At 40.4% G+C, this 13,005-nt stretch overlaps 1 protein-coding gene across 1 annotated transcript in view; it reads left to right on the forward strand.

The window, feature by feature from the left end:
- Positions 1–13,005, forward strand: part of cspg4 (chondroitin sulfate proteoglycan 4) — a 73,234-nt gene that overhangs the window by 30,527 nt on the left and 29,702 nt on the right. Inside the window, exon 2 of the mRNA XM_073471845.1 lies at positions 10,852–11,015. Within this exon, the coding sequence (XP_073327946.1) occupies positions 10,852–11,015 (164 nt within the window). The remainder of the gene's footprint in view (positions 1–10,851; positions 11,016–13,005) is intronic.

Below are 13,005 nucleotides of genomic sequence, written 5' to 3' on the forward strand. Positions count from 1 at the left end.
GCAGAGTTAAGCGAGAGAGAGGTGTCTCCTGGGTTTGGGGGGAGGGGTAAAGTGATGAGGGAGGTTGGGGGGGGGTCAGTCTGAGCTGGAGAGGGTCAGTCTGGTGGTGTGTGCCTTCAGCTGGTTCTCATTATGGAGCTAATGTGACGCTCTGATCTCAAACACACACTGACTTTGCAGAGCCAGGTTAAAGCCGGATATGGGTTTTTGGGAGGCCCCTTCACTGGAGCTTCTGTATCACAGTTTCCCCTCTTACAGCACAGGGAGACTGTGGGCCTCATTTATAGAAAGACCTTCCTATCAAATTTGGTCATGGAAAACTGTGGAGCTATGAAACCGATGGGGGTCTTCAGGTGTAGTACTTCTGTGAAATTGCCTGAAATAGTTTTGAAAACTTACAAAGACTAAAACTTGGCATCAAATGTTTGGTTGTATTATAAAAAGAGGGTGACACATGAGTGGTTTTTACTCCTTTTCCATCCCTTTCCCACAAAAATATTCCTTTCCCTTCCCAGTCAATGTTGTGTGTGGTCAATCCACCATCCACACACGTCATGCACTGGTCAAGTGACTCAGCCCAGTCACCAAGATACAATGTTAGCAGTTAGGTTTCTGCAAATCACATTTATGTCCAAGTTTGACATTTGTAGCAAACGTGGCATATCACGTTCACATTAAATGCTTATTAGCTGACTTTCACATCAGTAGGTGGCATTGTTACAACCAACAAGGCTGCCGAACAGCCGACCACAGTTTGAGTCACACTAGTGGATACTTTAAAGGACACCTAGGGGCATTTCTATCCGTTTTTGTCACGTCAAAACCAGGTGTCTGTTATGGAGACCTGCAGACATTTCCTGCGTTTTTTCTGGCGATAAAAAGCGGATATAGGTCACAAGAAATCAGACAATCTCCATCCAGAATCATGCCAACCAAATCAGGTATTTTAAGCCAAACCATGATATTATCCTAACCCTAACCAAGTTATACCTGTGCCTAAAATAGAAATAGAAAATTCAACTTAAGCAAAAAAGTTGCAACTCAAAGAAACAATCAGTTATCTGTGGTTTTGCAGAAAGATGCTTACCTATTCTGGCGGTAGGTATTAGTGTCTACAACCAACCTGGAACCAACCAAAAGCGCAGACAGCAGTGAAACAAAAAGAATTTAAAAAAGAAAAAAGAAAACAGCAATGATAGTGGAGTTGCCATGTCTGGCCATTTGGGAGGATACTGTGGTTGGGGTCTTGGTAAACTTTGACATATGGATACAAGAAGCCAGGCATCGGTGCTATAGGACAACTTGCTCTACTTCCTGAGCCACAGCAGCCATGAAACAAAGGGTTCTGTAGAGAAACATGTTTATATTTCTCAAAGTAAAGTACCACATCAGCATTAATGTATTAAAAAAATACATAAATGAGACCCTTATGAGAGATAAATATAAATTGGACAAAGAACGGGGAGAAAAGAAAAAGAGAGCAGGTTAATTTATGAGATCTGCCTGGGAAAAATCTGGAGCCCAAGTCCAACATAAACCTCATCTCTATCAAGTGTTCCCCTGCACAGGACCCCAGCTGAGCAAGGTTTCTCAGGGCCCAGGTCCTAAATCTCTCCCTGTGTGCTGATGTTTAAGTGGAATGATTTATGATAGTGAGCTGCTACTCAGCAAAGTGTTTTCCAGCCCACTGAAAAGCCAATGTCATGCTGATAATTAGTGGTGGAGTGACTGATGCCTGCACTCGTACTCATAACTGCAGTCATAAGAGCACAGGCTGAATGGAGCTATTGATATGTCAGAAATGACTGTTAACGGTGAACGAGGCAGACCTGGAAAGAACCTGGAACACGCAGACATTTCAATATGCCCCAAAAAGCGTTTGATAGTGGAAAATTATGGGACCAAACCCTATTGCTGTCAAATACTCTCTGCTCATTCAAGCATAAAATTCTGACAGTCTCAATAATGCCTCAGACGCTCTCAATAGTGTGCAACGGCCTTCTAGTCGCATGTCGTCTATAATGGAAACTTAAACCCCACAGAAATAACTGAAGGCACAAACCTCAAGAGCATAGTGTGCTGACATTAAGCGAAGTACCAGGAATTGTAGAGTGATGTTTGAGTCACAACACAAGGAACACAAGCGGGCTCCACAAATGTGTGACTGCTTACGTCAAAGCTGGAAAATTCAGAACTAAAAGAATTCTCCACTCTCTTCAGTTGATTTGAGGGAAGAGTTTGTTATTATGGGAAATACACTGATTGGCTTTCTCGCCAAGAGTTTAATGAGAAGATAAGAAGCACTCTTGTGTCCATGCACTCGGCTAAATATGGAGCTTGTGCCTGAAGGTTATTAGCTTAGCTTACTCTGCCTAGCCACTGTTCTCCGAGAAAAAGTTGACTTCAAGTTGAGCAAGTGACTCCACGTAAAAAAATACTATATACTGTAAATTTCTGTTGTGTTAGGATGAAAGACAGAAGAAGTGTTGGTCGATGTGTTTTTGAGAATTTAGCAGAACCAAGCTAGTTGTTTTCTGTTGCTTTCAGTATGCAATGATGGACTAAGTAATGGATAAACACGAGTGGTATGGATGTTCTGATTTAACTTTTAACAAGAAAATTAATTTGCATGTTTCCCAAAATTTCAAATAATTCCTTAAATAGTCTGTGCAATTACTTGCTTTCATAGAACGCGGCAGCTGCAGGTTTTAGTTACGCTGTAATCCCCAAATGAAGCATGGTTGCTGACAGCTAGCTAAAAAGCTAGTGGCTAGCTGTTACTCAAAGCATGCATTCAAGCCTTAACATGAATTAAACAAGCAATTTATATAAAATGTTCACCCCACGTACAGTTGTCATAAACAGGGAGATTATCTTTGGAGACCAAAACCATTTCTTATGCCAAGCTGTAAACATTTTATTTCTGCTGTAAAGTGTGTCTATGGGGATTGACTCACTTTTGGAGGCAGCCTCAAGAGAGCATTCAAGGAGCTGTTTTTCAGCCCTGGAGGTTGCAGCTTGAGATAACACAGTGAAGTCCAAGACATTTTGCGCTTTATTGTCTCGCCCATTAATATTTTGCAACTTGGATAGCTCACCAATTGTCATAAACGTATGGATTCCAATTGGAAATCAGATTCACAGCCAAAATGTGTCATAACAAATGTCCCACAAACCCTTTTAAGTGTACAAGTAGTATAATGCGCTAGTTGCCATTGATACTTACGTTCGTTATGTTCCAAATATAAAACTGCTGAATATCCTGCTTCCTATGGAACCTTGAAGCTATGAGTTGGTGATAGCGCAACATAAGGAAGTGATGCATTTAGCTATGTTGTGGAGAAACAAACGAGCGTTGCTATGAGTAAAGGAGGAAGCTACAAATGTTTTAGGGCTGCTTTTCAAACCTACGGGTAGTTTTGTTACTCAGTAGCTGGACTCCTTTAATCAGCTACAATGCACATAGAACTGTGTGAAGTTACATTTGTAGAATTTTGGAAACTGACACAATTTGCTAAAAGAGAGAGGTCATGGCAAATGAAAAAATGTCCTTCAACCACGCTGTGTCACAGAAAAATTAAGCCCTCGAACTGGTGGCCTAAAATAACCAACATTAAAATAATTTAGTTTAAGTACCCATACTAATGAGTCGATGTAACAACAGGACACGAGACCTCTTTACTCTGCCATTTGGTGTTGACATTGTAAATATTAGAAACTCAAGTGGCTGTACAGTACTTAACTGCTGTCTAATTTCCTGCTGCTATTACCTTGAACCCTCAGTACTGTGGAACAAAGCCAGAGCAGTCTAGCCAGTCATGCATTACATGCAGTGCTCCCAGTTTGTGCTGTCACCTTTAAGCCTTTTTTTTTTTTTTTTAACAAAGTACTGTAGGAAAATGAAAATCCTTTATTGACCTTTAATTAGATTTATAGGGATAAGTCGGGTGTAAAGGTGCAGGACACTTTCTGCTCTGCAAGATGAGAAATGGTTCACAGTAAAATTCTTATTTTAATAGTCTATACATGATTTCCTTGGCTATTTGGCACTACTTTCCTCCTTCCTGTCCTCTCCCTTGACACACTGTTCTACTCACTTTTCACATGGGGAGATTTCGCACAGGAATTCATTACCCGTGTGTTAAAATGTCTTTCAGCTTCGTCTATAAACAGCCTTGCGCTAGCTGAGGGAAAACAGAGAAAGTCACAGCTACATGTATAAACAATCACTTGTTAGAACGTCTCTTGCAGTGTGAATGGGCGTAGAGGGGGTCAGTTGGTGTGAGGAGGGATATAGGTTGAAATAGTATTGGGGGAGGTCAGTCCTCTGATGTCACGGGGGGATTATTTTAACAGGACCCACCCACTGGGACCTTGGCGGTTGATGGCTTCCGTAGCTCGGCTGGGCTGACACAGGCACGCTTTGTATTAGCCAGTCATAAACTACAGCAGAGCCCTGAGTCACTACAATGCTCCTGTTCACGGCCGTGTTTGTCTTACAGTGTTGTTAGGTGAGTGAGATCATCAGACCAAAGTCATTTTGAGCAACGAGTCTTTGAGTTGAGTGTGATGAGCCAACAAAGTGTTGATTCGTTATACGCCTTATACGGCTGGAATATTGAGTTTGACGAAAGATGTTTACCTTGTAGCTGAAGCCTGTCTTGAAAACTTGAGAATGTCCCATTGTGAACTTCTGAAGTAGCACAGTATTTCTTTGTTCACTGATACCTTGAGTTACATATAGCCAAGTTAACATGCAACTGAAAGACAGCCAACATTTTATGGAAATATTTTTACTGGCAGCCGTGCAAGAGAATGTACAGACCACAGAGAAGAGTTCAAGGAGGGTTTCTCATGTATAAAACGATAATTTCCAATGATTTGATTGGATGGTGTGTGCTCTTAAGCTACTCCTCCCGAACCTTTCACCAACTCCTAATTTCCTGTTTTCATCTCATCCCGACCTATTGATGGAGGAAGAGAATGGCAGCAGATGCAAACACATCAGTTGTCCTCAACAAAAACAAGTCTGCCATAGGAAAAAAGGCCCTTTTTTCTGTATCCCTTCAAAGAAAGTGGGCTTTTCCTATTCACTTTCAGCCTCTCAGACCCCCTTTCACATTAACAGCACAACCCCAGACAACACTGAGTCTTTCACATCCATTCCACGCTTTCCCTCCCTTTTCTCACAGGTCCATTTTTCCTAAGCTGAAATTACATTACACTGCCATTCTCCTTTCACAGGGAAAGGTCATAATTTTTTGTCGCTGCCGCCACCCCTTGTCTGTTGTGTAAGTGCGAGTTTTACAGAGAGAGAGTCTGAAAAGTTTTAATTATTGCCCGGGAGGAGGCCACCCGCTGTGGCTCCACAAGCCTGTTTTTTTTATGTATTGTACCTCTTCTCTCCAGCTAGCACAGTGGAGTGTCTCAGAGGGATGGAGAGGTAGATGGGGATTTGAAAGGGGACTAAAATGATGATGTGTTTGCTTTCACACTGACATAGTCTGGTCTGAGAAATGGCTCTATAAAACCTGTAAAAGTGTGTCCCTGGTGACTTCTGAAAAGTCAGTGGGGAAGGGGGGAGGGGGTCCTTATAAAGCAGTGCTGTCAAGGTATGTAGAGTTGTGGCTCTGCTCTCTGCTGTTTAACAATGCTGGAGTTAGCAGTATTTTCCTATACAGACTGCTGTATTCAGAGTCAGGTCTGTAAACATGTTGCACCAACAGGATCACATCCTTTTAAGAGCAGCTGGTGTGCTTTGATCAGTGCAGGGATATAATTAGTGGAAACATTAGCATTCTGGTCATCCAGTGTTCATAGTGGGTACATTGTAATTTATATGCATCACATCTGATAAGCAAACAACAATAAAAGAGGCAAGTTTGTATCACTAAATACTTATCAATAACTATTATCAACAACCTTTGATTGACACATTAACCAACGTGTCCAATATGGTTACACAAGTCTCAGTAACTTCTTCCACAACTTACATGAGTCACGAGACTGAACGTAGTCATTATAACCCAAAGTATGATCATTCCCTGAACCCAACCAAGTTTTGGAGCCTAGCCCTAACCAAACGGTGACTGTTTGACAATGTTAATCATAATGTGTCACAATATGTGAAGTGTTTGTCAGCAAGCTTTATTTTAAAAGTATAACCAGACATTGTATATTATGTATTGTTGCTAACTTGACCGCAGAGCCCTTCATGTGCAAAACTGGACATTCATTACACTCCGCTTTAAGATTTTGCATGGCAAGTATTTGTCATGTTCCTGTCATTTCTGGGTTTTCTGGGTTTTTGTGGTGTCTCTTCCCCTGTTTCCAGTGTTCAGTTTCCCTCTTGTGTTACTGTGCCCCTCCCCAGTCTGCTTTCTCACCACTTCTAACCTTTGTTAACACAGCCCTGTTCCCAGTGTTCTTCCCTGCTCTCTTGTATCCCCTACTTATCAGCCTCACCTATGTTTCTCTGCCTCTCTCCACCCACACCTCATCCCTTTGTTAGTTAAGTTTGTATATAAGTCCAGTTTTAGTTCAGTCTCTGTCAAGTCATCTGTTGTGTCCCTGAATCTGCTCTTCAGTTATCCTGGTCCCGTTGGTTTATTTTGAATTAATGTCAGCTGCTCACAGTGTGACAGTGTGGATGCAGGCAAAACAAAAGAAACACTTTTTTGTGTCATACATTCAACAGAAACACTGTAATCTATTGTATTGACAAAAAAAAATGTAACCCTGGTGGCACTGCATTTCCCTCAAGATGTATTTGCTGTTGCAAATTATTAGACATAATTTCTTGGATACACTCCGGCTCTGGTAGTCCACACACTGACAAACTACAGCACAAATCTAATCTCTAATCTCTAATCTCAAATCTAAACATCAATGGCTGTGTATGGCAGAGCTGTTGTACTGGCTCACATTCGACTGTGCAAGTGTGGAAATTATTACTTTGAGTGTGGATTGATCTGTGAATTATATATGTTTAATTAATCAATTGATATGATTATCAAATTGGTTTTTTTTCCAACACTGACTCCTAAACCAAGAGGAATTTGATTCACAATTATATTTAATGGAGAAAAAGAGCAAACTGAGAAGCTGAAACAAGCAAATGTTTGGCATTTTTACTTAATAAATGACAATTAACCATTCATCACAATGGCTGATCAGTTTCTGATAATAATCTCATTGACCCTGCTGATGTACAACTCCTCCCACCTATTATAATCCCCATTATGATAGTCCATTGGGTTGCTATCAGCAGACAGCAGAAAACTAATGTTTATCACAAGCACAAGTGCTATTGACCCTTATGAGAGATGTAATTGCTCATTATGGTAACGACCGTGTTGCCATATGGTAAACACTGTTACACCCTTACAAAGCTCTCCAATTCTATCTATGGTTAACAACACCCTATCCTTCATATAATTACATACAGCAGCCATTATACCCTGTTGTAGTAGGCACAGCCCAGCAAAGGAAACAAATGACCAACATTACCACTATTTATAGTCAAGCTAACCGTGGTTTAACCATGGGTTATGCAAGTAGGTGGTTTGTTTTGATTGAAGGCAGCGTTACCATGGCAACATTGTTTTAGAGGAACACACACTGGGTATCCTTACTTCTGCATAAAAACACAAATCATATAATTTGAAAGAAATGTGGATCGTCATGTTTATAAAAGGATAGTGCGGGGCGTTACTCTGTTTTACGTAACACTAACATCAGTCCAACTAATACGCATTAGGCACATCTTAAGGAATTTAGGCCTCAGGATATTGTGCGTGTGATATAAGTATTTGACAATCAGAGCAGCAGAAATCAGCATCTCAAAGGCTCAAATCTTGTCTTTCCTGTGCATCTTCACACTCACTTAAAATCTGTCTGAGCTGACTGTGATTCATCGGCACAGACAAGTCACAGGACACAAAGTCATCTGAATGTCTCCAATCTTCCTGCACTTGTGGTCAGCGTGTCTCTCTTCCCCATAGCTTTTCCGGACATGTGTCGCTAGATTGAGACCAAAAGAGGATGGAGAAGAGGAGGAGGAGGAGGAGGAAAGGGAAAGAGAGACAACAGGGTAATTCATTCAGTCGTCTGTGAAAGAGAGGAAGACACGGTTTCCTCGGAGCATTATGAATACAAGCGCAGTCAGTCATCAAATTATAGCCATCTGCATTGGCCTGAGACCAGGATTCTGCTTGACACACAATAAAGTAGTGTGAGGAGGGGTGTGGTAGCTAGAGGGGATCAGAGACTGTCCTCTTAGGTGGTTAAACCTCCACCCACAGGCTGACACCAAGTGTGGCAGCAGCTTCACCGCTCCAGCTCACACTCCTAAGGAGCAGGGATGATCCGTTACAGATAATGATGTCTTGTCAGCAAAATCACCTCAGCTAGATCCCATCTACACCCAGCCCTAAGTCCCTGAAAGATGGAGAAGACAGCTGAGTGTTATGTTGCAGTAGAAAACAGGAAACCTTCAGGCTTATGTGTTTTTCTTTCATCCTGTAGGTGTGAGCCCCTGTTTGCATACCTGTTAGACACAAGCAAGGGCACAGAGACAAAAGAAGTGTCACAGAGCAAGGCATTTATACAGATAGCATATTGAAAATGTGCTTTTCCTACATGAAGCCTATTCTCTGCCTGAGCTTTACACAGCTTAGCCGGGGAACTAATGAATTCCAGGTCCAGGTACACTGCAGAGAGTAAAGCTATTGTGTGTATCATTAGAAAATGTGCTCTCTTTTCCTGAAGGCAACAGCAGCAAGCTGAATTTGAACCAGAAAATCCCCAGGCAGAATTGTCTTGGCATCGCTCTCTCCTTCAGCTTTTTATCCCCATGCTCAGTGAACAATCCAACAAAAGCTCGGGTTTAAGAACCATGGAGCTCATTGCGATTTTCTTTGTTAATGCAATTGCCTGTAAGAAAAGATTCTGTTCCCCCATTTTTCAGTTTCAGCCTGAAGGCTCCTGTGCAATTAGCACTATTCTTTCATTTGGAATACCTTCTCCTTACCAGAAACTCTCTGAACTGTACCATAATAGCCTCTGGCACAGTCAATAGCAGCTAGCGACAATAGCCTCCAAAAAGTGACATTTTGAAAATGAATGATGTGTAACTGTGATAATTCCATACAGTTCAGTTATACAAATGATATTTGCATGTTCAGTTCTGTACGGGTTTTGAAGTACCAGGAACGGTCTCATCACTTTAGTTTCAAAAGTTTCTCTAATTTCTTTCATCTGTCATTCACACAATACGAATTACAAAGTTGAACATGTGATAATGTTAGAAGCAGTTTCCCGAGCCACCAACATGCTGTTCTTTGGCTGCAGGAGACTGATGCTGTGTAGCAGTGCATAATCGATAGTCTCTGTGTCTTTGGCCCAGTACTGAGATCGTTCATCACTGACTTTGTTCACAACAGAGCTGCCTTGGAACCAAAAGCAAATGCCTCTTAGTGAAATCACAAAAGCATGGGCGCAAAAAAAGCTTTGCTTTTGTCTTCACTGACATCAAAATGATTGTCTTCACATTTCCAGTTTCAGGTGCAGATCTCAGATGGAGGGGTTCATTCACAGGATGAGGAACAAAAGGACAAATGTACCCTTCAGTGTTTTGAAGTTGGCAGCAGGGCATTAATGTAGAGGCAACACAGACACAAGCTGCCCTTTAAAAGGCACACACACACATAAACAAGCACCCATTGGCTCTCCCACAGCCACCTTCGAATAGATGAAAATATTTTTTCCATTTATAGCTATGAATGTGAATGTTTAGTATTGCGTTTTCTCCTCTATATTCTGACTCAGCTGTGTCTGAGAAGTTATTTTATGAGATTTTTGCCTCATGGCATCAAGCCCACCATCCTGCTAGGCTACTGGATGCTGCTGTTGATTTTGAGGGAACATTTTGGTCTCCATGATCTCATAGGAATGTTCTAACTTTGACACAGAAATGTCGCTCTCTGCTTCACAATTCCAAATATTTCAAAGCATTAGCATTGTGTTGTAAGACTGCCTTCTTCACAGTGATGAAGAGCTTCTGTCTCTCAACGCCTGTGAGGGCCTTGTGAGGGCAAGTGGGTCGCTAATGGAAAGGCCCCTTTCTATATCTCTTGGCTAAGGCCATGGAAAACCCATGCTGGGGAAACGGGGTCTTGGAGCTGGTCCAGTTCAATTTCAGAGCATGTGCACGGGGAAATAATTGACTTCCTCCATGGTTTACATTTTGTCGAGGGCCCGGAGAGCACGGTCCTAGGCAGGTGGCTGAATTTGCATATCATTGGAAACGAGACAGCTCAAGCCTGGGAAATCCTGCACCCCAAGACTCTATATGCCCAGAGAACCTCTGCAGGGGTAATGACTGATGTCTCAGTAAGAGTATCCCTTTGAGGCCAGAGGAGATCCTCTCCAGCTAGGAGCAGCTGGACGACACCTGATAATATAGAAATCAGTCCAGAGCAAGTGGCACTGTAACGTGAGATGCAGAAAAATGCTCATCTAATTGGTTTCTCCAAACTTCCACATTAGAATGCACAGAGCTGCCTTCTGGCAGTTATAGGATGAGTGTATAGCCACATATAGGTGTCTTCTTATGTTATCCCATTCCCAATATAGTGAGCCTTGTAATTTGCAATTGTTTGAGAGTAGAATTTGGTGCTTTACGTGTGTAATTGGCAAAAAAGTGGCATTTTTTTCTTTATTCAAAAATGAACAGTGAATGAAAATATGTGTTTGTGTTTCATTGACTGTTGCAGTTGTATATGCCTTTGATTTATGGGCTAACATGATGCCTCATTCTTATCTCTGTGTTTTATATTTCACTCATCACAGAATCCTACTTTGGGGACAGCTACTGCAGTTTTCAAGCCGTCCAGGATGTCTCCACCTTCCACTTGTCACTACAGATCAAGACCGGCCGGCGAAGTGGGCTGTTGTTACTGGCTGCAGGAATGGAGGACTACCTGTTCCTAGAGCTCCAGAACGGAAAAATACAGGTGAATGGTTAAAAAACTGTGGAGGAGCCTGAAATATTAATAGACACTGTAAGATAGTGTAGGTTGGACAGGCCCAAATATATACTGTATATATATATCAAAAAAAAGAAATCTGTAAACTTAAGACTGTGAGAGCATTGTTGCATCACTTTGAGTTTAGCTAATTGGTAAAGCAGAGGTTTCCCTTAAACTGTCACATGTGAAAAAAAATCACAATTTACCCTGTGAATTTAATATTTTTGGGCTATTTTCACATGTGAGTTAAAACTGAAAATTGAATATATATATATATATATATATATATATATATATATATATATATATATATATATATATATATATATATATATATGTGTATATATATACATATATATATTGCGAATTCCACATTTTCACATGCGATTTGCTTTTGTAACGTATGAATGAAATTTTCCACATAAGCAATATAGATTTTTACATGTGAATTACATACATTCATGAGCATTATCCTTTTGTTCACAGATTCCACATGTGGATATGTCAAAAATAGCTAAATTAGCACTTAGAGTGGCACTATTTTTTTAAGAGGAACTAGTGATGGAGACAGAGCAGAACTGGAATAAAATTAAAATGGGAGCAAAATATGACTAAATTAACTCATAAGAGGCATTAAGATGGCTACCTTTTGTGCTGAAGAAGCCTGAGAGAATGACCTGAAATAGAGAAAGCAGATTCAGTGTTAATACATGAAAAAAGTTAGATAATGTTGCTACTTATTTCCTTCCACAAGGAGAAGCAAGTGGAAAAACACTTCAAAAAATAATTGGAGCGCTACAAAAGAATGTAAATTCGATGTCAGTGTAAACTATTTCCATTATTATGTGCTCAGTTCCCAATGAGTAGGCGTTCTTGTTTTGTGTTGTTTTGCTGAAAGATCATTTAAAGCAGAGAAAATGCATAAAAATGATATCAGTGTTATTATTTCACTTGGATAATAACATATTTATACATTCTCTGTCTATAATCCTCAAAACACCCCTTACAATATGTTGTGAATAGTGTTACATTCAATGTTGTTTTGACAACCCCTCAGCTTCGGGACATGTCTATGACACATTAATAGGTGCCACTTTGACAACAACCTAAATTGATTTGATTTTTCTGCTGTCTTCTCTAGTTGTCTCACTGGAATGAGAGCCATGACATTTCACATCTATAATTAATGGCCTGACAGCTTCAAAAAGCAGCAGAATTAGCATTAGGTGTGCTATCACAGAGATTCATACAGATTTTCACCACAAACGACAACATCTCTACATGTCCAATGAGGTGAATTCTCAGGGTATGGCTAATAAAAGAAAATATTACCTTTACCTGTCTTTTTCATTCTGTTCCTCCGAGTGATATTAGATGCACTGAGCACAAATTCAATTGCCTTGTCTGTCACGCATGTGTAAGAATCATGTCATTTAACTTTATCCAAGCAAAACGCAGACTAGTTAATTTATAAAATATAGCTTAGTCAACACTCTGAGCATACATGAGGAATTTTCTGGGGTTGTAGACACACTGCCTAGATCATAAATGTTAATATTACAGTAAAATGAAGCTTTAACTCAAAGGTAAGGGGTAAGTGAGAAGATCTGAGTGTGGTTGTGAGCTTTGATACAAGTATTTGGGTTGGAATTTTCATCTATAATAGATATGGTCTTGTAGTGTTCATTCATATTTAGAGAAGGCATTCCCTTTAGCCCTGAATCCCATCAATGTGCTGTCCATAAAAACTCAACCCATCAAATGCCGTAACTTATTGAAATCAACTCATCTTTTCTGATTAACTTCATGTAAATATACAAGTTGTATTTATTGAAGATGATCAAATTTAAAATTTCTCGATTCAATTTTTGTACAACTTCAGAACTTATAAACATGAGTTTTTCTAATTTGAAGTCTTTTGACTTTAAATAATGAGTTGGATGAACGTACTATACGGAGTTCAATCAACTCATAA

This window comes from Pagrus major, chromosome 8 (genome assembly GCF_040436345.1).
Source record: "Pagrus major chromosome 8, Pma_NU_1.0".
NCBI lineage: Eukaryota > Metazoa > Chordata > Actinopteri > Spariformes > Sparidae > Pagrus > Pagrus major.